Here is a 23,291-nt window from a genome sequence, read left to right as displayed (position 1 = left end):
CCTGGTAAGTACGTTGGGGAACAGAGAGCGAATTGCAGAACAAGTTGCTTGATCAGTTTTTTACATAGGAGTTTTTAGTGCCAGTCCGTGGACATGTTTTGTAGGCAGTGGACAGATGGATCTGGCCCAGTTTACTTTCCTGAGAAGGAACATCCAGGGAAGCAGAGTCTGTGGTTTCCAGGAAGCAAAGGGAAGAAGATTTTAGGAAAAGAGGAAGGGAGTCAACAAGTGTCAGGTGCTACTGAAACAGCAAGTTAGATAAGGCCTAAAAAATCATGGGGTTCAACAGAAAGGACATTATCGATGGTGTTAATAGAAGCAGTTCCACTGGGGAGATAGAAAAGGCCAAATGAGAGGCCCTGAGTGAGAGGTAGGGAGTGTCTTCTACATGTGCATCCCTCACACATAAGCACATTTTAAAAATGGATGTGAATTCTAAATAGATATGTATGGAAATAGTGTGCCCTGTAGTCACTATCTATTTGTATTTCTTTAAAGCTAGAACTGGATGGTGAGCGAGTAGCACTGCCCAACTTGGAAGGTATTATAGTTCTGAACATTGGATACTGGGGCGGTGGCTGCAGACTATGGGAAGGGATGGGGGACGAGACTTACCCTTTAGCCAGGTATGTACATTTGTAGTCTGTTTTTTCATGTCACTATTTTATTTAAAGCCATCTCTTGTTTATAGACTTTAACATTTTTCCTCAAATTTTCTTTTTTGTATATCTCATTAGTTATAAATATTTTAAAGTTGATGGTCCAACTGCACTAAAAAGCAATTGCTCTAGCATAACTGATTTTATTTTATTGTATCATTATAATCCATATTTTCTTTTTCCAATTTTAGGCATGATGATGGTCTACTGGAAGTTGTTGGAGTATATGGGTCTTTCCACTGTGCTCAGATTCAAGTGAAACTGGCGAATCCTTTTCGAATAGGACAGGCACATACAGTGAGGGTAGGTGAAAAATATAGCTGTAACAGGCTAATTTGTCCCAGTCCATTTCTAAGCTGTTGATATGTAAAGTATACATGCTATACCTTTCTTTAAACAGTGGTTTATGGCTATTACAGCTGGTCACTCTACACCAGGGGCTTGAGTGGGATGAGGAAGAAACAGAAATACGGCTCAAGATCCATGAGATAAAACATTCACTTGAAAAACAAATTCCTTAAACAATGAATGAATAAAAACATATTCAGATTAATATTTTCTAAAAATGAAATGCATAAGGGCTAAGGGATTGTAGATGGTATTATTAAGGAAGACCTTTCTAAATGTTGGGGGACTGACTTTTAAACATTATTTGTTCCCTAATATCAGCTGATTTTGAAGTGCTCCATGATGCCAATGCAGGTGGATGGAGAGCCTTGGGCCCAAGGGCCCTGCACTGTCACCATAACTCACAAGACACATGCAATGATGTTATATTTCTCTGGAGAACAAACAGATGATGACATCTCTAGTACTTCGGATCAAGAAGACATAAAGGAGACTGAATAGATGGATGAGGGAGTAAAAACTGCATAGAATCCTGAAAGCAAAGTAGATACATGTTCATCCAAAAGTATTACCAGAATCTCTATCAGCATTCAGTCTTAATTTCGCTAGTAATATAATGGGTATACATTTTGTAAATAGCATCCCCAAACCAGCCAGATTCCAGTTATTTAAAAATGTTTATTCTTGGGGGCCAAAGTGGCTCCCGCCAGAGGTCATGGCACTTGTGAAGGCGAGGTCATGAGTTCAAGGCTAACCTGAGCAACCTCATAAGCTCCAACTGATTGGCAAAAAAAAAAAAAGTTTATTCTTTTTCAGCAAAATACTTCAAATGAATAGTATTAACTTTTGAAAAGTCATAAAAAGTTATATGAAACAGAAAATTTTTTATGACTGTTTTGAGAGTGGGACTGACTCTGAAGTATGTGCTGTCTCTTATTTTTGAACCATGCATTTGATGAACACACATTGGACGGACATATGTCTCCAACAAGGTGTGGGTGGAAAGATCATTTCCATCTTCATTTTGAAGATGGTGACACCATCACATTTTAAAGCTTAACTTGATTTTTTAGAGAGGAAATGATTACTGTCAAACCAGCATGGTTAATTGTGGGCATCCTCCTGCAGCATGCCTCTTAGGATTCTTTGCAACCCAGACCAAGTGTGTGTATTGATTTCTAGGAACCCTCAAAAGGAGAACAGGAAACAGAAATAATACTTAAAATTTTCATTATAATTTTTATTTTAGGAAGATATTCAGACACCTAAATGTTGTTTAACTCTGTAGGTAACCATTTGAGCTGAAATTCAGGATCTATTTAGTGTAGCCAAAAGAGAAATAGATAAATTAACTGGTAAGAAATAAGATTCAGAACACTTTGGATTGTAAGTTCTAGGTTCTGAGCTGAACAGTTCATCAACTTCTCTCTTTTTTTTTTTTTTTCTGAGACGGAGTTTCGCTCTTGTTACCCAGGCTGGAGTGCAATGGTGTGATCTCGGCTCACCGCAACCTCTGCCTCCTGGATTCAAGCAATTCTCCTGCCTCGGCCTCCCGAGTAGCTGGGATTACAGGCACACGCCACCATGCCCAGCTAATTTTTTTTTGTTTTTAGTAGAGACGGGGTTTCACAATGTTGACCAGGATGGTCTCGATCTCTGAACCTCGTGATCCATCCACCTCGGCCTCCCACAGTGCTGGGATTACAGGCATGAGCCACCGCGCCCGGCCAACTTCTCTTTTTATTAAAAGACAGTGTCAACACTTGAAAAAATGTGCTTAAAGAAAACTTATCAGTGAGATTAATTGCTTAGGAAAAGCTCAAGACTGACAAGTTTTAAAAATTCATTGGTCTTGTAGTATTTTCAAACACGGTAGTCTTTTAACAGAATTTCCCTTTCGGATGGTAAGTGGATAGAAATCTCTGCTAAAATGTTTATATCATATTTATTTTAAAATGAGAGATATATTTTTAAAGTATTTATTATTTACCTTGTAGTATGATACCTGTGTTTTTAGTGTTTACATTCCATAGCTTGATTTAGTAAGTTAAATTGATCACATAAATTATGCTTGTCACAATCAGATAGAAATTTAGCCAATTAAGTAATAAAAATCCTAATTTAATTCTCCTGACAGATATCTAGATATTCTCATTCTTCACAAATATTCCTCATTGTTTTGAGAAAAGGAGGAGGGCATAAAAACCCCTAGGGAGCTACTTTTAGATAACTGAAAACTTTGTTTCATTGTTTCATTTGCCCCTCAATTGCCACAAACTTACTGAAGGGCTAGTTTCATGGTTCCCATTAGAGGGTGCTCTTTCACTGCTGTTGACCAGTCCATCCCTTCATGTCCCATGGGTAGGCAGTCCCAGTGGGCATCCAGCCTGGCGTTTTTCTGACAGATGGCCCATTTGTAGGCTTTGTGGTCTTTAATGACAGTAATCTCTGAAAGATCAGAATGTATCCCCCAAAGCACCACTAGCTGTCTTTGAGGATCTGTTATGAATCTGTCATCTGTGAATTGCCGTAAACCTAAGTTTGCCTCACTTTAGGCCCAGATCATGTTTTCAGAGAGCACCTTAGTAATGTATACAGTAGTCAGTATGTTTTATGAAATACTTTATTTTGCTAAATTAACCTCTTCCAGATCTCAATGGGTGATCTTAAATTCTAGTCTTGAGAAACTTTGTGAGCAGGTCTGTTTTGAGCTTATTTATACCTACCTTTCATGGTAGGTAACCATGGCAGTGGAGATGGCAGAGTTTTTGGGTTTTTTTAATGGGCCAATCATGTTCTGAGTGTTATGAAGTTTATTCTTTCATTCATGTTCACAATTGTTAAAGTTATCACACTTTATAAATACACTGTTAAATTCACTTTGCTGTAGGTGATAGTTTACCTGTTATATAATTCATAATGCTAATTGTAGAAGCAAAGTAAATAATCAGTTTAGGATGTTGAAATTAAAATAATCACAATAACTAATATAGTTTCTTTTAATTGCTAAAACTACAATTAAAAATTATAATTTTAACATTAGCCATAATGTTACACTGTATTTAGAACAGGCTTATATACAATGCCCTCATTTATTTAAACAAATTGAATTTTTGGTTATCATAATCTAGTAATGTTTTTGCACCACTATTGATTGTGATGGAGTTTTTCTGCTGGCTTACTGACTCATTTAGACTTCATTTAGGGAAGCTATTTCAGAATAGCATATCATAAAACATATCACTATCTTGTTTTTGCAAAATTACTTTTTTGGGCACATTGACCCAGCATTTCAAATAAATGTATAGGCATGTGCCTTGTTTAAATAAGTACAGTTTGTAAGACTTCCTGTTTGCAAGTTACATATTAGAGTAGTGATTGTTTATATTACAGGGATTCTATACTTTACCAAAAAAATTGCCATAAGATTTTCCTGTTCCATTTTAAATTGTCTTGATATTTAAAAAAATAACTTCTACATTCTCAGGAAGAAATACATGAACTAAATCATATCTCCATGTCTGTTTCCAGATTTCTCTCATCTTTTTACTATCCCAATACATTCCTAACTCCTATAAACTTAGTGGCTTAAATACTGAATACCTGGCAGCTCTTATAGATCCCATAGGCAGATGATGATCATTTTCAGTGCTTTGTCATGTTGAATAGAAATCAAACTGACTTGTGTTTTAAACTACAAGTTGTCTACCAGTAAGATTACATGATTTAAATGTGTTTTAGGTTTTTAGCAACAAATTAGCTGTGAACCCCTAATGTAGCTAATGTTTATACAAATTTTATAGTCAAAATTACTTGTTTTTATTTTTTTAGAGTGTTTCAAAAATACAGTGTTTGCTTTGTTAAATACATTTGCTTAGAGTCATAAAGTGTACTGTGACTCAGAAATTGTAAAGTCCATTTGCATTGTAAAAATGAGTACTACCAGCATGTCAGAAGAAAAATAATTTGCATTTGTAATATAAACTAAAATTGTATTTAATGTATTTATTGAATTTTAAATTTGCACTAACTTGAAAACTTTAAAGGTTATACTAATTTACAGATTATTGTGGACTCAAATACGTAACTTGTTTGGCCAAAAAGGTCATTAGAATGGGTAATAGTTTGTGTGGTTTTCCTTCAAAATGGTAATATTGAGGCAAGAACCAGTGTTTTATATTGAGAATTTTTTTAGTATTTCCACCCGGTTGAGGACAGTGGAATATAAGTAGATTTATTTAAAATATGTAGATATTTAAAATTTTTTAATGTTGTTTATCCCTATCTGAATTCATTCTCAGCAACAAGACAGAAAAGGTGGTTTAGGTTTTTTTTAAAAAAGTGTGCCCTTGCCTTTTTCAATTTTTCCCTTGAAGCCTTTCTCCTCCTGTTTCTCGGAGTACACTTTACAGGAGTATGCGCTGCAGGAGTATGCTCTACGGCATCAGAATGCATGGACAGGCTGTTGAAAGTATGGATTCCTGAGCCCAACCCTTGACTTAAAGATTCCCTGTCTCTGGAGATGCAACATAGAAACCTCTGTTTTCATTCACAAGCACCTCAGGCGATTCTTAGGCATACTGAAATTTGAAAGCTTCTGGTCTGAACCTCACATATTCACCTAGGGCTTTCGCCAGGTGGGATACCATGCCAAAAAAATTGAATTAATTGTATGTTCTTAAAATTGTTTTTCTTCTACTCCACTGTCCCCAAAATCACTTTTCTAAAAGAACTCTATGAAAAACTTGTTTGTATCCTACCCAAATTGATATGTTTGAACTCTGTTACATAAAAATTGGTATGATTCGTACATGGGATCAGTTTTTGGACTGCGACCCATGCAGTATTTTTGTTTGTTTGTTTGTTTGTTTGTTTGTTTGTTTGTTTTCCGTGCAGTGTTGAAGGACAAGGAGTTACTTCAGGAGCTAGTGCAATGCGCCTCCAAGGGGCAGCGAGCCATGGAGGCTCCTGCCTTCTCACTTCAGTCAGTGTAGCCACACTTGTGTATACTGAGTTGCTGCTTCAGATCTCAGTAGATAAAATAATTCCACATTTAAAATGCTTCTATTTTTTAAAAAGGGTTTGAAAGCCACTACTATAGTGGCTGTCACCTAATTGATTTTCTACTAATTTTTATATATTCAGAAACTTCATGGTTTTTTTGATGGACAGAATATTTTGGAGGTCTCCATTGCTGCTTAGAATGTGGCCACTTGGCTATTTCACCGTTTTTAAAGCTATTTTATTGAATAGTAAAGCACTGAACTTAGCCTTCATTCCTTGTTTCTAATTTAAGTATATTATCTGTGTATTTAGTTAATTTTAGATGTGTAAATGTGCATACACATACATACCTATCTATTTACCTACCTGGCCCTGACTGTGTAGTCAGTACATGAGGCTTGCAGATCCCGAAAAGGTACATTCCAGGGTTCTATGGAAATAATTTTAAAATGTCATCCTCTAATACAGACATTTACAAAACTTAAATGCAAATGGTTGTACTTAACCATCTGCGAGAATGTCTGCAGAAAATAAATCACCTAGAAACTATAAATAGAAATGTATTGCTGAGGCCCGGCACAGTGGCTCATGGCTGTAATCCCAGCATTTGGGGAGGCCGAGGCAGGCAGATCACCTGAGGTCAGGAGTTGGAGACCAGCCTGGCCAACGTGGTGAAACCGCATCTCTACTAAAAATAAAAATAAAAAAATTAGCCGGGCACAGTGGCACATGCCTGTAGTCCCAGCTATTCAGGAGGCTGAGGCACGAGAATCGCTTTAACCCTGGTGGCAGAGGTTGCAGTGAGTCGAGATCGCACCACTGTACTCCAGCCTGGGCGACAGAGCGAAATTCTGTCTCAATTTAAAAAAAAAATGTGTTGCTGGTATCAGACATCAGACCAAGCACACTTCAGTCTCTCTAAGGATGCCCTGAGCTACCTCACTATTAAAGGACAACATAAACACAGAATTCACTAAACAGGAAATAGAATGTAATCTAGAGAATTTCCCTTACTTGTTACTTTTTAGTGACTAACATGGAATGTCGAAAAGGAAGAGCTGGAAAGCTAAGTTGTTTTCCTTGTTCCTCTGACATTGTCCAGGCAAGAGGGCATCCTGATCAGATGAGTAGGTTTGGCTGAGAAAAACCCTAAAGTAAGGCAGGCACTTTGTGGAGTTGGATGATGATGGCTCTTAAGAACACTTGTTCTCAATCCAGTTCAGGGCTCTGCCAGCAGTCTTTCAGATTTGAACTGCTTAAATGAACCCTACAGATAAATTGGCACTCTCCTTTGTAATTCTGTTTGTATAAGTTTAGAGCAGCCTAGCTCGAGTCCTCAACCCCAGTCCTCTTAGAAGTGAACTGACTGCAGTGGATCCCTAAGCCCACAGTGCTGAGGGCACATGTGATAACTCCACTTGCGCAGCCAGCTGGCCCCTTGTACTTTCCCCTGCCCACCACAGTCCTGTGTACCTACCACTTACTTACCCTGTGTCAATTTGTTGTGTTGGGTCTGTGTTTTTGTGGTCAGTGCCTGAAGGCACAAATGTGAATTAAAGCATTTGATATGTTGAAAATACTTGCTTGTTTTTTAATAAAATTAAAAGTACAGCAGTACAGCACTTAAGTATGATACTGTGTTCTTTTTTGACACAACCACAAGAAAAAAATAAGCAGCTTTGACTTAATGTCCCAGAAAATGGTTCTTGGTCTACGTCAGGCAAACATATTACGTGGCAAGTTTGGAGTCACATACTTTTGGACAGAAAGAATAAAAAATTCATATTGCATGGCCTTTGTAGCCTAAGAGCACAGAATAATACAAATGAATGTTAGGAGAAACATTCATTCTCACGCATATAAACTGGCTCCTGGCAGAGTAGAGCAGTAAATGGGATTAAATAGTTGAATTCACCTTATTTTCAGTTGGTAGAATATGGAAAAATACAGAATTTATTTGAAACATCTGAATTGGAAACCCAGCTTCCACCACCGTAATTTAACACTGGGCAATTACTTGTTCATCCTGAACCTCAAATTTTCTTTAAGCGTAGGAATTAATGGCCACCTAGGGGTTGCACGTGCTTATAGGAGCTAGGCAAGTGATAAAGGGAAGAGCTGTGGAGACTTTGGTAAACCAGAGCCAGAGCACATGATTGCTGGGAAGCAGGCCTAGTGTGAACAGAATTTATTTTTCTAGAAAAGATAGAAATTTAGAGTATATGAAATCTGATTTTTAAGTATTGGTTTGCAACTAATTATTGCCTACCATAACATGACATGATTATTATTAGATTGGGAGAGTGAATGCATCTTAATATACATGGCAGAACTGTGTATTTCCTTCCATCTGGGTTTCCATAAAAAATCACTTTGTGATTTATCAGTAACAATATAAAAACACATTTTGTGGCATGTAACATCTTTTATTTGTTTTATTAGGCATTAGAGGAAGATTCTGTAGTCCTGCTTTATTCTGTCATCTTTACCTGGAAATCCATTTTTATAAAATTTTTGTAATAAAAATTCACTTGATCACTAGCCTGCTTTCTTTTAAACAGACAGTGCCAAGCATCATGCCCCTTTTCTTGATAATTTACATGCATGAGAATATGGCTGTGTTAACTGCTGAAGTTCACAAGGCAGGCTGTCTTACCCGTAATGATTCCATGTTTGGACTTCTTAAACAGCTTCTTACATTTGTACACTGAAATGTTACATGCTTTTACTTTTTGTGTTATAATCTGTATTTATGTGAGGTAGACATTATCGGCTCCATTTCATACACTGAGAACTCAGAGCTACAGACTGAACCCAGGTCATCCTCCCTACTGCCTTTCATCATGAACACAGCCACCAACAACAGTATTTTTTAAAGTGTTAAATATTGGCAGATGTGTCATTGTTCTGAGCACTAGGAATGTTAGTGCGGCCCTCTGAGGGATTCCCTGTGCAAGAAAACATCACATACCAAAAAATTACTCATGGAAGGAATTTGGAGATCTTGGTGAGCTGAAAGTATTACACATGGACTATTGGGGAAAAAAAGCAGGCACGATAAAATTTTAGAATGTATTTGAGTAAGAAGCAATTAGTGAATTAGGAAACACGAAACCCAGTGAGGATTTAGTGTTTCGATGACAACATCAGAGGCAAGTATTTGTAGAGTAGATACAGAAGCAAAATTAAGAAATGATTTCATTGGTTCCCTTTTTTGGCTTACTTTGTTGGGAAGTCCCCAGTCTCATGATCATATTAGTTGGCTGTTTCTGATTGGCTGAGGTTAAGTTTTGTTTCTAACAAGCATTTACCATAAATGTCCCAAGTTAAGTTTCATTTATGTTTACAGTGTCAATAGGTTAGGGCTATTGTTAAGGCCTAATTGGTTTATTTGCTGAGAAACGTTTGAAGCCTAGTTTTCATTTTAATTTTGCTTTGGCAGTTCCCTGCTTTTAGTCACCCTGTCAGCAAGCTGAGAAGGTGACCAAATGGCGTAGCATTACTCTCAGTTATCACTACTGACACAGTCTGGGAAGAAGAGTCAGATGTTATCAGTAGTGGCGCTAGGGCTCGGAGTCACCCTCAGCGTGACAGTCCATGCTGGTTTCCTCCAATTGTCTGATCCTTATGGCAGTCTTTTGACATAAAAGTGACTGCTGGAAAGCATTTAATGTCCTTGAAAAGACCAGGCTCTGTGGATAACACCTGTAATCCCAGAACTCTGGAGGGCAAAGTAGAATTGCATGAACAGGAGTTCAAGACCAGGTGAACAATGTAACAAGACCCCATGTCTACAAAAAAAGGCATATTTTTAGTGACCTGGGCAGGGCTGGGTATGGAGGCTCACACCTATAATCCCAGCACTGTGGGAGGCCAAGGCAGATGGGTTGTTAGAGCTCAGGAGTTCCAGACCAGCCTAAGCAACATAATGAAACCCGTCTCTACCAAAAATAACAAAAAATTAGCCAGGCATGGTGGCACACACCTCTGGTCCCAGCTACGCAAGAGGCTGAGGTAGGATCACTTGGGCCTGAGAGGCAGAAGTTGCAGTGAGCCGCAATTGTGCCACAGCACTCCAACGTTGGTGACAGAGACCCCATCCCAAAAAAATATAAGTTAGCTGGGCAGTGCTTACTACAGCAGCACATATACTAAAATTAGAACAATACAGAGAAGATTAGCATGTCCCCTGAAGAAGGATAGCATGCAAATTCGTGAAATCTTCCATATTATAAAAGCAAGCCGTACCCTGGTCACCTTGGGTACATGTCATCAAGACCTCCTGAGGACATGTCATGGGCACATCCTTAATCTTGGTAAAATAAACTTTCTAAGTTGGGAGAAAAAAAATTAGCTGAGAATGGTGGCACACACCTGTAATCCCAGCTACTCAGGAGACTGAGGTGGGAGGATCACTTTAGCTCAGAAGTTCCAAGTCCAGTGAACTATGATTGCACCACTGCACTCCTGCCTTGGTGACAGAGGAAGACATTGTCGCTAAAAAAAATAAATTTTAAAAAGTACTGAGAGAATACAATGTACTGTGTTGTTGGGTAAGCCATTGTATATGGGCACCCACTGTGTATAGGTGAACACAATAACTACGAGGAGAATAATAGCAAAGGATCAAAAAATACCCCAAGAAAAGATTCCCAGGAGCCAAGATTTAACCAACTGAAATATCAAGGGAGGCAGTGCTAATGAAATAAGAACCTTGTATTCTTGAGAGTCCTTTAAATTTTGGGCAACAATATCAAATATAACAAAACACTATTAGGTTTTGTTAACATAAAAACACCACTTCTCACCAATTCAAGCACAAGCTCCTCACTGCTGAGCAGCTAAAGTGTCAATAACTCCTATCTTGGGGTACTGCTAAGGTGAAATTATCTCACATTGTACTGCTTGAAGAAAATTCACAAATATCACTAAAACTTTTTTCAAGAGTTGCTGAAATATTGATAAGTAATTTTTTCAATTCAGAGACTCCAAGCTGAGGAAAAAGCTCTTACAAAAGAATGCAATCTGCAACCCCATTGTATGATTGGGTTTGGAAGATCACTCAGGAGGCTCGTTTCTGAGGTTCAGAATTTGATTAACATTTGAAGAGTCATCTGGTCATTTTAGGTAGGACATAGCCCAAACGTTCAAGTCATTTAGGTGGAAAAACCTTTATACATTTGCCATTCAAGATGAATAATCTGGCGGAGCGCAGTGGCTCACGCCTATAATCCCAACACAACGGGAGGCCGAGGCGGGCGGATCACCTGAGGTCAGGAGTTTGAGACCAGCCTGGCCAACATGGTGAAACCCCATCTCCACTAAAAATATAAAAAAGTTAGCTAGGCATGGTGGCAGGCACCTGTAATCCCAGCCACTTGAGGCTGAGGCAGGAGAATCGCTTGAACTCGGGAGGTGGAGGTTTCAGTGAGCCAAGATCACGCCACTACACTCCAGCCTGGTCAGCAAGAGTGAAACTCCATCTCAAAAAAAGAGAACAATCCAGTATTATTGAGAAAAAGGTGCAAAGTGAATCTCATTATCCACCAGTTGGGGTGACAGGAATGCCATAGTGATTCTTCGTCATATCTGCATTTGCTCATTGCCAGGTCGAATGGTTATGGTTTAAATTTGGAGTTGGAGGCTGGGTGCAGTGACTTACACCTGTCATCCTAGCACAGGTGGGCTGATCACTAGGGAGGCAGGGCAGATCACGAGGCCAGGAGTTCAAAACCAGCCTGGCCAACATGGTGAAACCCCATCTCTACTAAAAATACAAAAATTAGCCAGGTGTGGTGGCATGCCCCTGTAGTCCCAGCTAATCAGGTGGCTGAAGTGGGAGAATCACTTGAACCTGGGAATCAGAGGTTGCAGTGAGCTGAGACCACACCATTGCACTCCAGCCTTGGTGACAGAGTGAGACTCCATCTCAAATATATATATATAAAACTGGAGTTAGAACCAAAAACAGTTCAATGTACTTGATAAAGTAACTCGTGTATGTCATCATCAACTAAGGATGATGATTGTTTCCTCTTCAAATATGCTCCGAGTATTTATCCGATAAACAAAGCTACTTATTTTCTATAGTTGAAACTATAGAGGCATTCCATTTGCTTCTAGAGTTTCCAGTGAACCAATACCTAATTTCACTGAGCTCTCTATGATACAGTTAAAGGTATCATGGTCGTGTTCTGGTGTTATAGCTGTGTCATTATATAGAGTAGTTCAATCTCCATAATCTGTGTCAAACCAAAGAGTTTGATTACAGAGGGAGTCTGGAGCACTGCTGAGATTAGTCTGAGTTTTTCTTTTCTTTTCTTTTGAGACAGAGTCTCAGTCTGTTGCCCAGGCTGGAGTTAAGTGGCACAAACATGGCTCACTGCAACCTCTACCTCCAGGACTTAAGTGATCCTCCTACCTTAGCTTCCCAAGTAGCTGGGGAACTGTAGGCCTGCACCACTACACCTGGCTATTTTTTGTATTTATGGTAGAGACAGGGTTTCACCATTTTTCCCAGGCTGGTCTTCAACTCCAGGACTCAAGCGATCTCGCTGTCTTGGCCTCCCAAAGTGTTGGGATTACAGGCATGAGCCAGAGCACCCAGCCTTATGGATACATTTTTCTCTAGGAATACAGAAAAATTACCAGTGATAAAATCAATAGTAGTTAGAGGCCATTCCCTTCTTCTATTGCTTCTTCCCAATGCCAAGTTTGTTGATCATGATTATCAACAAGCCTACCTACCAAGGGAAGGATACCAAACACTTTCATAAAGGCAGCTTCCTGAATTACTCACCCAAGCATGTGTAGGAGCAGGTTCTAGTATTAGTTGTGATTCTTCCCATCCATCTAGATAACTACCTATCTAGCAATGCATTGGTTAATACCATGGTTTGCATGTATTCCCTTAAATTTCATGTATTTGAAACTTAATCCCCAAATTCACAAGTTGATTAGAGGTAGGGCCTTTGGGAGGTAATCAGGAATAAATAAGGTCTGCACGATGGGCCTCCCATAATCCGACTGGTAAAAAGAGCCATAACTACATCTCATACTAAATCTTGACCATGATTCAGGTAATGGCAATGGACTCTGGACCAATGAAACCTTAAGACAACTGGAGGGAGGGAGAGATGAGACAAATAAGAACCTGTTATTTTGAGATGTCAGACATTATGTAAATGGAAACATACAAACAGAGCCGTATGATCTGGAGTTAAGTAACATTCATATTAGCAGGGCATATGATCATTTATAAAACAATTTTATATAAAGTATTCCCCATCAAAACTCAGTTGAGCAGGCAGTGTACATATAATTTTTCTAAATGACTACATTGTGATTCAGAAAGGCTAATGACATGCCAGGGCTGCACAGAGCTAGGATACCAATCTAGTCTTGTGACTCCAAAATTTAGTGGAGTTTGTTTTTCCTTTATATTTTTCCCCCACTAAGTTATGCCATCTTTTTCCTAGGTCAGGGGTTCCTAGCCTTTATTGTATCATAAGCCAACCTCTACAAGAAGTTAGCTATAGTTACAGACACTTCCCCCCTCCCCCTCACCCTAGCAGCTTGGCACATACAGCAGAATTTTGCAGCCAATGTCAAGGGCCTCTGAGACTCCAGTTAAGAACCTCTGAACCAAGGATTCTAGTCCTAGCTGAGGCGTCTCAGACATGTTTAGTATAAACTGGCAATGAGCTTGTTCTGTCTGGTTATCTTCTGCTGCCTCCAGCCATTTTCTATTCTGATTCACCCATAAGCCCACAGAGAAATCAGTAACACACAGGTTCAGAAAAGCTAGTGGTGGAGAAACATTTCCAGGAGAAAAAAAGTGGCACTTAGGCTGCTCCTCTAAGGAGATGCCATTCTGACATATTCTTGGGACATCATGTTGGACAAGCTGGCAAGGAGAACAGACTGATGCATGGCCGGGTACGGTGGCTCACACCTGTAATCCCAGCACTTTGGGAGGCCGGGGAGGGCTGATCACCTGAGGTCAGGAGTTCGAGACTAGCCTGGCCAACATGGTGATACCCTGTCTCTGCTAAAAATACAAAAATTAGCTGGGCCTGGTGGCGGGTGCCTATAATCCCAGCTACTGGGGAGGGTGAGGCAGGGAAATCACTTGAACCCAGGAGGCAGAGGTTGCTGTGAGCTGAGATCATGCCACTGCACTCCAGCCTGCGTGACAAGCAAAACTCTATCTCAAAAAAGAAGCTAAAGCATGCAGTAAGTCTGTGAACTGTGAAATTTAGGGTGCCATGTACAAAAATGGCATTTTAAGATTACTGTAGGAACAGTGTGGAAGATGAGTTGTAAGGCAGAAGGATTAGAAATGGGAAAGCTATTAGATAGAAGTAGAGGCAGAAATGAGAACGTTCACACAGGAACAATTGACAGGCCAAGATGTAGGACACCAAGAGGAAAGGGGTAAGAGCTCTCTCAAGATTTTCAGCCTTGGAAGAACAAATGTGTTCAATGAATATTTATTGTGTGCACTCTGTTGATGATAGAAGTGTGGAGGGTCAGGGTGTCAAGGCCAAAGCCGTGTTCTGAGTCAACCAGTCAATTTATAAGGAGCCACTTCAAGATTTAGACAGTTTGTTACTTACGTAGACAGCAAAAAGAATAAGCCAAAAAGTGCTTCAGCAACACAATTTTTACTTCCTGCACTGCAGGAAGGGTACTCCTGCTAGCCATCTTGCCAGAACAAAGGAAAACAGACATATTTCTCTCTTATGCATTTGGTGTCGTCCTTACTGCTGTCTGATCTCTGTTGGCTGGAGCCAGAACTCACAATCTAAACTAAAACCTGATTTGCTAACAACTTAAAACTTTTCTAAACAGGTAAAAGCAGTGGAGAGTTGGGACATGCCTGTGAACACGCCCAGCACAGATATCTTGGCTAAAGTACAAGGACATAGAATGTACTGCGTGCCTGTAAGCATGGCATGTCTAACAGCTGCATAGGATCGGGCTTAACAAAGAGTTATTGGCACACTTATAATTTATTCTTTAACAAGAAAGGAAACTTTGGGGCCGGGCTTGGTGGCTCATGCTTGTAATTCCAGCACTTTGGGAGGCTGAGGCGGGTGGATCATGAGGTCAGGAGTTCAAGACCAGCCTGGCCAAATTGGTGAAATCCTGTCTCTACTAAAAATACAAAAAATTAGCTGGGCATGGTGGCATACGCCTGTAGTCCCAGCTGCTTAGGAGGCTGAGGCAGGAGAATCGCTTGAACTAGGGAGGTGGAGGTTGCAATGAGCCAAGATTGTGCCACTGCACTCCAGGCTGGGTTACTCTGTCTCAAAAAAAAAGAAAGAAAGGAAACTGTAAAGAGGAACTTTTCTACTTCCCACAATTAAGATGATGAAGAAAGTGGGTGGACTCTTGAAGGGCAGAATGCTAAGGTGAAAATAGCTGAGATCCTAGAGAACATTCACTTTTAGAGGAGACTGGAGAGAGGATGAAATGACAAATAATCAGTAATGGAAAAGGGAAGCAAAGTTTAATGCAGGCAAAGGAAATGAGAGTAACACACAAGGGATACTAGTTCCACCATGTGGAATGCCACAGAAGGGACTCTTTCCCTTCCTCCCTTAAGGGGAGACCTGGAGGAGAACCAAATTTGGCTCACAAAGGCTCACCTTTATGTACCAGTTGATGTCTTTTAAGGTGTCTCTCTAGACCGGTGATTCTCAAAGTGCAGTTCCCAGACCAGCAGACACAATGATACAGGGTCTCTCCATGTTGCCCAGGCTGGTTTCACTGCTGAGCTCAAGTGATCCACCCACCTCAGCCTCCAAATTACTGGGATTACAGGCGTGAGCCACCATGCCTACCCTATTTTTTCTTTAGGATTCTGGGAATGGTCATATTTAGTATCAGTTGGTTTAAGTTGGTTTTTTGGGTGTGTGTGTGTGTGTGTGTGTGTGTGTGTGTGTGTGTTTGGAGACAGAGTCGCGCTGTCACCCAGGCTGGAGTGCATGGTATGATCTCAGCTCACTGCAACCTTCCACCTATCAAGTTCAAACAATTCTCGTGTCTCGGCTTCCCGAGTAGCTAGGATTACAAGTGCACACCACGCCCAGCTAATTTTTTTTTTTTTTTGAGTCTGATCTTATTTATTTGTTACTCAAAAAATCTTATTTCTGACTGGATTCAGACTTAGAAGTAGAAGCTTGCGGAGACAAAAGTCTGTGTCTCTTCACAATTTGTTCCTGGCGCTTCTCTTTAGCCTCCTTCATTCTCTTGGCCAAAAATTTAGCATATTCTGCGGCCTCTTCCTTGTTTTTCTTAGTACGCTGCTTCTTCAGAGCAATACGCCGCCGTTTGTGCTGCAGGACACGTGGAGTAACAAGACGTTGAATCTTGGGTGCTTTGGTCCTAGGTTTCTTACCTTCTTTGTTTAAGAGCTTTCTTACAACATACTGGCGGACGTCATCTTCTTTAGAGAGATTGAAAAGTTTGCAGATTCTGCTAGCTCTTTTGGGCCCCAGGCGACGAGGCACGGTGGTATCAGTCCAGGAATATCCTTCTCTCCTTTTTTTACAATAACCAAGTTGAGAACGCTCAGATTAGCATCCACAATGCAACCACGAACTGATTTTCTCTTTCTTTCTCCAGTTCTCCTTGGTCTGTAACAGGAATGCCCCTTACTCAGTAGCAGGCGGACACGGCCATGGGTCAAGACACCCTGCTTCATGGGGAAACCTTGTTTGTCGTTCCCACCACTGATTCGGACCACATAACCCTTCCATTCTTCACCCAGAGCGTCAGCGGCAACTTCTGTCGCCATACGCTTCTCATAAAAAGTACGAAGTTTACATTCATCATCCACTTCAATGAGTTTCTGGCAGCCAGTGGCTGGGAAGGAGATGTTCAGCTTCATCTTGAAACAGCTATATGCCTTCCAGGCGCCACAGAAAAGAGATAATTTTTGTATTTTTAGTAGAGATAGGATTTCACCATGTTGGCCAGGCTGGTCTTGAACTCCTGGCCTCATGTGATCCACCCACTTCAGCCTCCCAAAGTGCTGGAATTATAGGCATGAGCCACCACACCCAGCCTAGCCTCAGGTTTTAAATATTACTTTTTCTCCTCTGTTATAAATTCCTCTGGCTGACTCCAGACATACAGCACATCTGTTAATGCATGCTGGGCTTGTGTTCTCGATGTGCACTGACACCAGACCAACATCTCCTGTGTCCCAGGCATTGTTCAGAGTATTTAGGAAACAGCAATGAACAAAAGAGATGAAACACCTGTCCTCATGGAGCTCACTTTCTAGTGAGAAGTTAAAGAGTAAGATGAAGGAACTGTGCCTTTCCTTACATCACCCACGCTTAAAATAGAACCCAAAACCACACGTGCGGTTCTTCAAATACCAGGCACATGCTGCCTCAGGGCCTTCTCTCTCTCCCAGAGCTTCACTTAGCCTAACCCTCTCCCCAGTTCATTCTGAGCAAATGTCACCCCATCAGAGGGGTCTTTCCTGAATGTCTTTGCTAGACCAGCACACACATATATATATCATGCTGTGCCCCAAACGGGTTTGTTTTCCTTTGGCCCTTTTCCCTAGACTGATATTTATCTGTCTGTTGTCTGTTTCCTCTACTAGAATGTAAGTGACATAGAGGCAGGAATTTGGGTTTCTTTTTTCCCTGCTGTCTCCCCAGCCTAGGGACAACGCCTAGCATCCAGTAGGCATTCAAGAAGTATTTACTGAATGAATAAGTCACCCCTTCATTGATGTCAGTTTGGCAACGATAGTATTGACAGAGGGGATCATGGCTGGAGTTCTGGGCAGGGAACCACAGAAGCATACTTAAGGGGAAGGGGAAACAAAAAATTACCTGGAGGAGCAGTCATCCTAAATATAGGAGCAGCAGATGACCAGGGAGGTCACTCTCAACCACATCAGACTCTGCAAGTTGGCAGGGTTGTCACTGAATATCATTGCCTTGTTAAGGAATGCAGGGTCAGCATTTGCAGCATGGGAGAAGGAACTATCTGATGGAAAGGGAGAGATTAAAGATATAAAAAAGAGACAACTATGGAATAGAAGTCCAGCATTTACATTTTAACCTTTTTTTTTTGAGATGGCGTTTCATTCTTTTGCCCAGGCTGGAGTGCAGTGGCATGACCTCAGCTCACTGCAACCTCTGCCCTCGGTTCAAGTGATTCTCTTGCCCCAGCCTCCAGAGTAGCTGGGATTACAGGCACCTGCCACCACGCCTGTCTAATTTTTGTGTTTTTAGTAGAGATGGGGTTTTGCCATGTTGGCCAGGTTGTTCTCGAACTTCTGACCTCAGGTGATCCACCCACCTCCCAAAGTGCTGGGATTACAGGCATGAGCCACTGCACCTGGCCTTGTTTTAACCTTCTTTTAGTCTCCACCTTGCCATAAGGCCAGGTGTGATGGCTTCTAGTATTCCCTCCTTTTTCCTGTCTCAGAGACTACTGATTCCTAAAAGAACCTAGTTCCTGGTTACTGGCTGCCTTCCAGACAGGGGCCAAATGAAAATTCAATGTATGCCATTGTTAGAATATGTTTTAAAGAAATCTGATTTGAGGCATATTAAACAGTTGGACATAAAGGGTAGTGTCTCATTGTAAGTCATTAGGAATAGGCAAGAAAAAGCAAAACAGAAACTGCCCCACCTACCAGGTAGGGCTCCTATTCTAGAACCAAGTGCTGCCCACAGAATATTACAAAGTCGTGCAGCAACTGTATCCAATACATAAATGCAGAAGCTTTCTTATTTACACCTTGTATAATTTGTTACGATTACATTACTGGGCTGGGTGCCGCGGCTCACACCTGTAATCCCAGCACTTTGGGAGGCTGAGGTGGATGGATCACTTGAGGCCAAGAGTTCAAGACCAGCCTGGCCGACATGGTGAAACCATTTCTCTACCAAGAAATACAAAAATTCCCCAGGTATGGTGGCACATGCCTATAATCCCAGCTACTTAGGAGGCTGAGGCAGGAGAATCGCTTGAACCCAGGAGGCAGAGGTCGCAGTGAGCTGAGATCATGCCACTGCACTCTAGCCTGGGCAACAGAGCGAGACTGTCTCAAACAAACAAACAAAAAGATTACACTGCTGGCATACATTTCTTTTCTTTTTAGAGACTAGGTCTCACTGTGTTGTTCTGGTCTGGACTCAAACTTGTGGTCTCAAAGCAGTCCTCCCACCTCAGCCTCCAAATAGTTGGAATCAGGCCTAGATTTGGCAACTAATGATAGTTGGTGCTTCCTAAATCATTAGTAAATTTCGATTTCTATTTTTAAAGTAACTATTCAAAAAGGAAACAGCGCAAATTGCTTTTAGCTTTGTATAAAGAGCTAATTAGTGAGTAGTTTATACAGTGGGAATGATAAGCTTCTGAGCTTTTGTTAAAACAGGAAGTCGTTTCTGTTAATGAAGCACTGGTGTAGTTTGGCACTTTAAGAACTTAGTTTCCGTGCCTTATACAAGGTGACACTAACTCTTCATGCCATTTCAAGGGTTGTGTATCTGGTGGTACCAGTAGCATCAAAGAGTGATTAATAATCCAATATTATTAATTAATACATGGATATTGGTATTGGAGGTCAAATACTATCTTTGTCTGTGAATCTTTTATGTAGAGAAGGGTGATGTAAAGTTACAAACTTTTTTTTTTAAATATATGAACATTCCCCTATCGTCAAGGGTAGGACAATAGTAAATTCACAGAACAATCATAAATTAACATAGAATCTGGCCAATCTGAAACTAGTACAGTAAGCGTTCAAGGAGAATGAGGCCGGGCTCGGCAGCTCACACCTGTACTCCCAGCACTTTGGGAGGCCGAGGCAAGCGGACCACCTGAAGTCAGGAGTGTGAGACCAGCCTGGCCAACATGATGACACCCCGACTCTACTAAAAATACAACAAAATTAGCCAGGCATGGTGATGGGAAAAAAAAGTGTTCAAGGTGAATGAAAAGACTGAGGAAGTTGGGCAGATTTTATTTTTTTCAAAGCTGGCCACAGCCCTACTTCCCATCCTATGTTAACTTACCAAAAAGCCCAACAGTTCTTACACTGTGTGCCCACAGAACACTGAGCTGACGCTGCTTTTTAAGGGAATGAGCATTACCTTCTATTTATCACTGTCTTTAAGCTGCCTAGACTACGATTATTACAACAACCACACTAGCACTGAGCATTTACTGTGTGTCAGCTGTTTACTGCGTCTCATTGTGTTGTGCCGTAACACTAAGATGTCATTACACTCATTCTGTTGGTAAGGAAATAAAGAAGTACAGTAACTTGCCAAGGTCACAGGAATGGTGAAGCTGGGGTTTTCCTCACACACCACACTGCTTTATCCCAATATTACAATGATGATCTGTCTCCAATTCACGAGAATATACTTTAAAATAGCCAATAGAATGCTCTCAAATTGGAAATGTTCTTCTACCAAGTTTTTTGACCTTTGGTATTTCTTTTTTTTTTTTTTTTTAATGCTGAAAGAGTATTTATTTGTCTATGCGCCCTGGAGGCCGGCCTCTAAATTTAAATATCCAGCATGGGGCCTTGGCCCTCCTGGCTGTGGGGTGGGTGTCAGGATGGGTCCTGGAGCCCTTCCATGGAAGTGGAACCCAGAGCCTGGAGGTGGGATGCCCTGAGCCAGCAGCTCACAATAGCAACAAAAGGGGAGAAGGAGATGGGAGCCAGACATTCATCCCAATCCCAGAGATGCCAAAAGGAGGAGAAGATACTTTGGACCCAGCCGCCAGGCTGAGGGTTGCCAAGCTGGGGGTGCACACATGTGGAAAAAGGTAGAGGCCCATTGCCATGGGCAGAGGCTATATCCTAGGTGCCTGCCCCAGTGTCAGCCAACCCAAGACAGGAGAAAGGGGTTGGCAGTTTTGCCTCTGAGAGACACAGGTGGTGCCTGGCCCTCCTGTGAAGTGAGTTGGTATGGGGGAAGGCACCAGCACTGCAGTCTGAAGGCTTGTGGAAGAGGGAGCATCTCAGCCTTTTGCATGGGTGCATGCCCACCACCCCCCCCTCAGCTCTTTGGAGGCTAATGTGGAAGGCATCCTGCAGCCACTGGTCACAGGCACTGTGCCTCTAGGACACAGTGAGGGGTGGCAGGTCGGGGAACAGGCTGGCATTGGGAGATTCATCATCATCAGACACGTCAGCATCAGGTTGGTAGGAGCTGTCTGAACGCAGGGAGGATGGCAGGTCCTAGCATAAGCTCATGACTTTTCACATTTCTAGAGAGTAAGTACCAGCAGATGACAGAAAGAATTAACAAGTAGCAAATATACATTCATGGAAAAGGTCAGAGCAGCTGGTTTTGCTTGGTTCATGTGTTCGAGTGTGGGTATGGGTGTGTGTGGGGGGGGTGTGGTGTGTGTGCTTTAGTGCAGACAGTGTGGCAGCTGCTCCTGGTTGTGAATATATTGTATGCCTATAACACTGTTTTCTTGTTTCCATTATGAAATTAAATACACCTTTTCATGGGGCTACAGAATGATCATCAATCATTCTATGGCAGCAGCTTTTCATGAATCCCCTAAAACTGTGTGCAAAGTTGCCTTCTGTGTATGTGTGTGTGTGTGTGTGTGTTGTTCTGGTGAGGGAGGTCTGAGGTTAAGCTACAGATTCCCAAAGAGGTCTGTGATTCCAGAAAGATTAAATACCATTCTACTTATCTGCCATCTCTCCATCATGTTTACAACATCATCGATGCATGCATATGTCTATTTATCCACTAAGAGACAGATTTCTTTCCAGATAGTAGCATTTGAGATGATTTATTTGTAATTTTCTGTCCTGCTTTAGTCCTTCATAATGACCATTGTATTAGTCCGTTTTCACACTGCTATAAAGAACTCCCTGAGTCTGGGTAATTTATAAAGGAAAGAGGTTTAATTGACTCACAGTTCAGCATGACTGGGAAGGCCTCAGGACACTTACAATTATGCCAGCAGTCAAAGGGGAAGCAAGGCAACGTCTTCCCAAGGCAGCAGGAAGGAGAAGCGCTGAGCCAAGGGGGAAGAGCCCATTATAAAACCATCAGATCTCATGAAAACTCACGATCACGAGAATAGCATAGGGGAAACCTCTCCCATGATTCAGTTACCTCCACCTGCTCTCTCCCTTGAAAAGCAGGGATTATGGGGATTACAATTCAGGATGAGATTTGGGTGGGGACACAAGCCTACTCATATCAACCGTGTATCATTTTTAGAAAAATAATGAATTGATTTAAGAGAAAAGGACAACTGATCTGTCCAATCTATCTTTACACCTCCATTGATAGGAAACTCAACCAGCTCTCTAGTTGGCCTAGTCTGTCTTTGTTTACCTCAAAGGATTAACATTTCTTCCACATGCTGAATTCATGGCTAGGCAATGAACAATTCAATGAAGAAGACTGAGCACAGTGGCTCACGCCTGTCATCCCAGCACTTTAGGAGGCCAAAGGGCGAATCACTTGAGGCCAGAAGTTAGAGACCAGCCTGGCCAACATGGTGAAACTCCATCTGTACTCCAAAAATACAAAAAATAGTTTGGCATGGTGGTATATGCCTGTAATCAAGGTGCTACCCTTGATACTGGGTAGCTACTCGAGAGGCCGAGGCAGGAGAATCGCTTGAACCCAGGAGGCAGAGGTTGCAGTGAGCTAAGACTGGGCGACTACACTCCAGCCTGGACAATAATGCTAGAGGCTCTCAGAAAATAAACAAACAAACAAACAAATCGATGAAGCTCCAGGGGATAGATAGAACAGAAGTGAGTCTTGAGGTGAGAGACAGGGAGAGGCATCTGTGGCTGGATCCCTAGAAGCCATCTGAGGACACTGGCCTGCTTTGCCATCCCAGATCAGGGACAGGGTGCCAAAAACAGTGAACAGGGTTCAGCACAGCCTGAGCCTGCAAATGGCTTATCTGTGGTTCACAGAACAAGCTCAGGAAGCTGGCAGGGAGAAAGAGATACGGTGAGGCAGAAAGGAGAAGAACAAAGTCCAAATACACAAGGGGAAGGAGTAGGTGGAGCTCACCCAGTGTCAGCAGCCCTTGGGTGCAGGAACTCTCTGCGGAATGGAGCCCAAGAAGGGAGTGGTGGCAATGCCAACATGCCTCAGTTGAGAGAAAAGGCCCTTTGGCTAAAATACTGTGTCCTAGTTCCCAAGGCAGCCCCCAACTGGATTCCCCTCAAAATGTAGGTGTGTGTATGAGTATGTAGAGAAGCTAGAATAATCACATGTACCATATTTTAAATGT

At 41.5% G+C, this 23,291-nt stretch overlaps 1 protein-coding gene, 1 non-coding gene and 1 pseudogene across 4 annotated transcripts in view; 2 read left to right on the top strand and 1 right to left on the bottom strand.

Moving 5' to 3' along the window:
* DGKE (diacylglycerol kinase epsilon) overlaps positions 1-7,633 on the top strand; it is a 33,136-nt gene extending 25,503 nt beyond the window's left edge. For 2 of the 3 annotated variants that reach the window (XM_008997322.5, XM_002748398.8), the window contains exons 10-12: positions 499-626; positions 851-962; positions 1,329-7,633. In XM_008997322.5, the coding sequence (XP_008995570.1) occupies positions 499-626; positions 851-962; positions 1,329-1,508 (420 nt within the window). In that variant the 3' untranslated portion in view covers positions 1,509-7,633. The remainder of the gene's footprint in view (positions 1-498; positions 627-850; positions 963-1,328) is intronic. The other variant, XM_035301141.3, reaches the window with a different exon arrangement.
* Positions 7,634-10,138: 2,505 nt separating this feature from the next.
* Positions 10,139-10,245, top strand: LOC118154233 (U6 spliceosomal RNA). Its single transcript, XR_004744124.1, has one exon. It is a non-coding gene; the product is annotated as a U6 spliceosomal RNA (small nuclear RNA).
* Positions 10,246-16,112: 5,867 nt separating this feature from the next.
* On the bottom strand, positions 16,113-16,916 carry LOC100395092 (small ribosomal subunit protein eS6 pseudogene; annotated as a pseudogene).
* Between the last annotated feature and the right edge of the window lie 6,375 nt (positions 16,917-23,291).

Source organism: Callithrix jacchus, chromosome 5 (genome assembly GCF_049354715.1).
Source record: "Callithrix jacchus isolate 240 chromosome 5, calJac240_pri, whole genome shotgun sequence".
NCBI lineage: Eukaryota > Metazoa > Chordata > Mammalia > Primates > Cebidae > Callithrix > Callithrix jacchus.
This window is presented reverse-complemented; position numbering and strand designations above follow the sequence as displayed.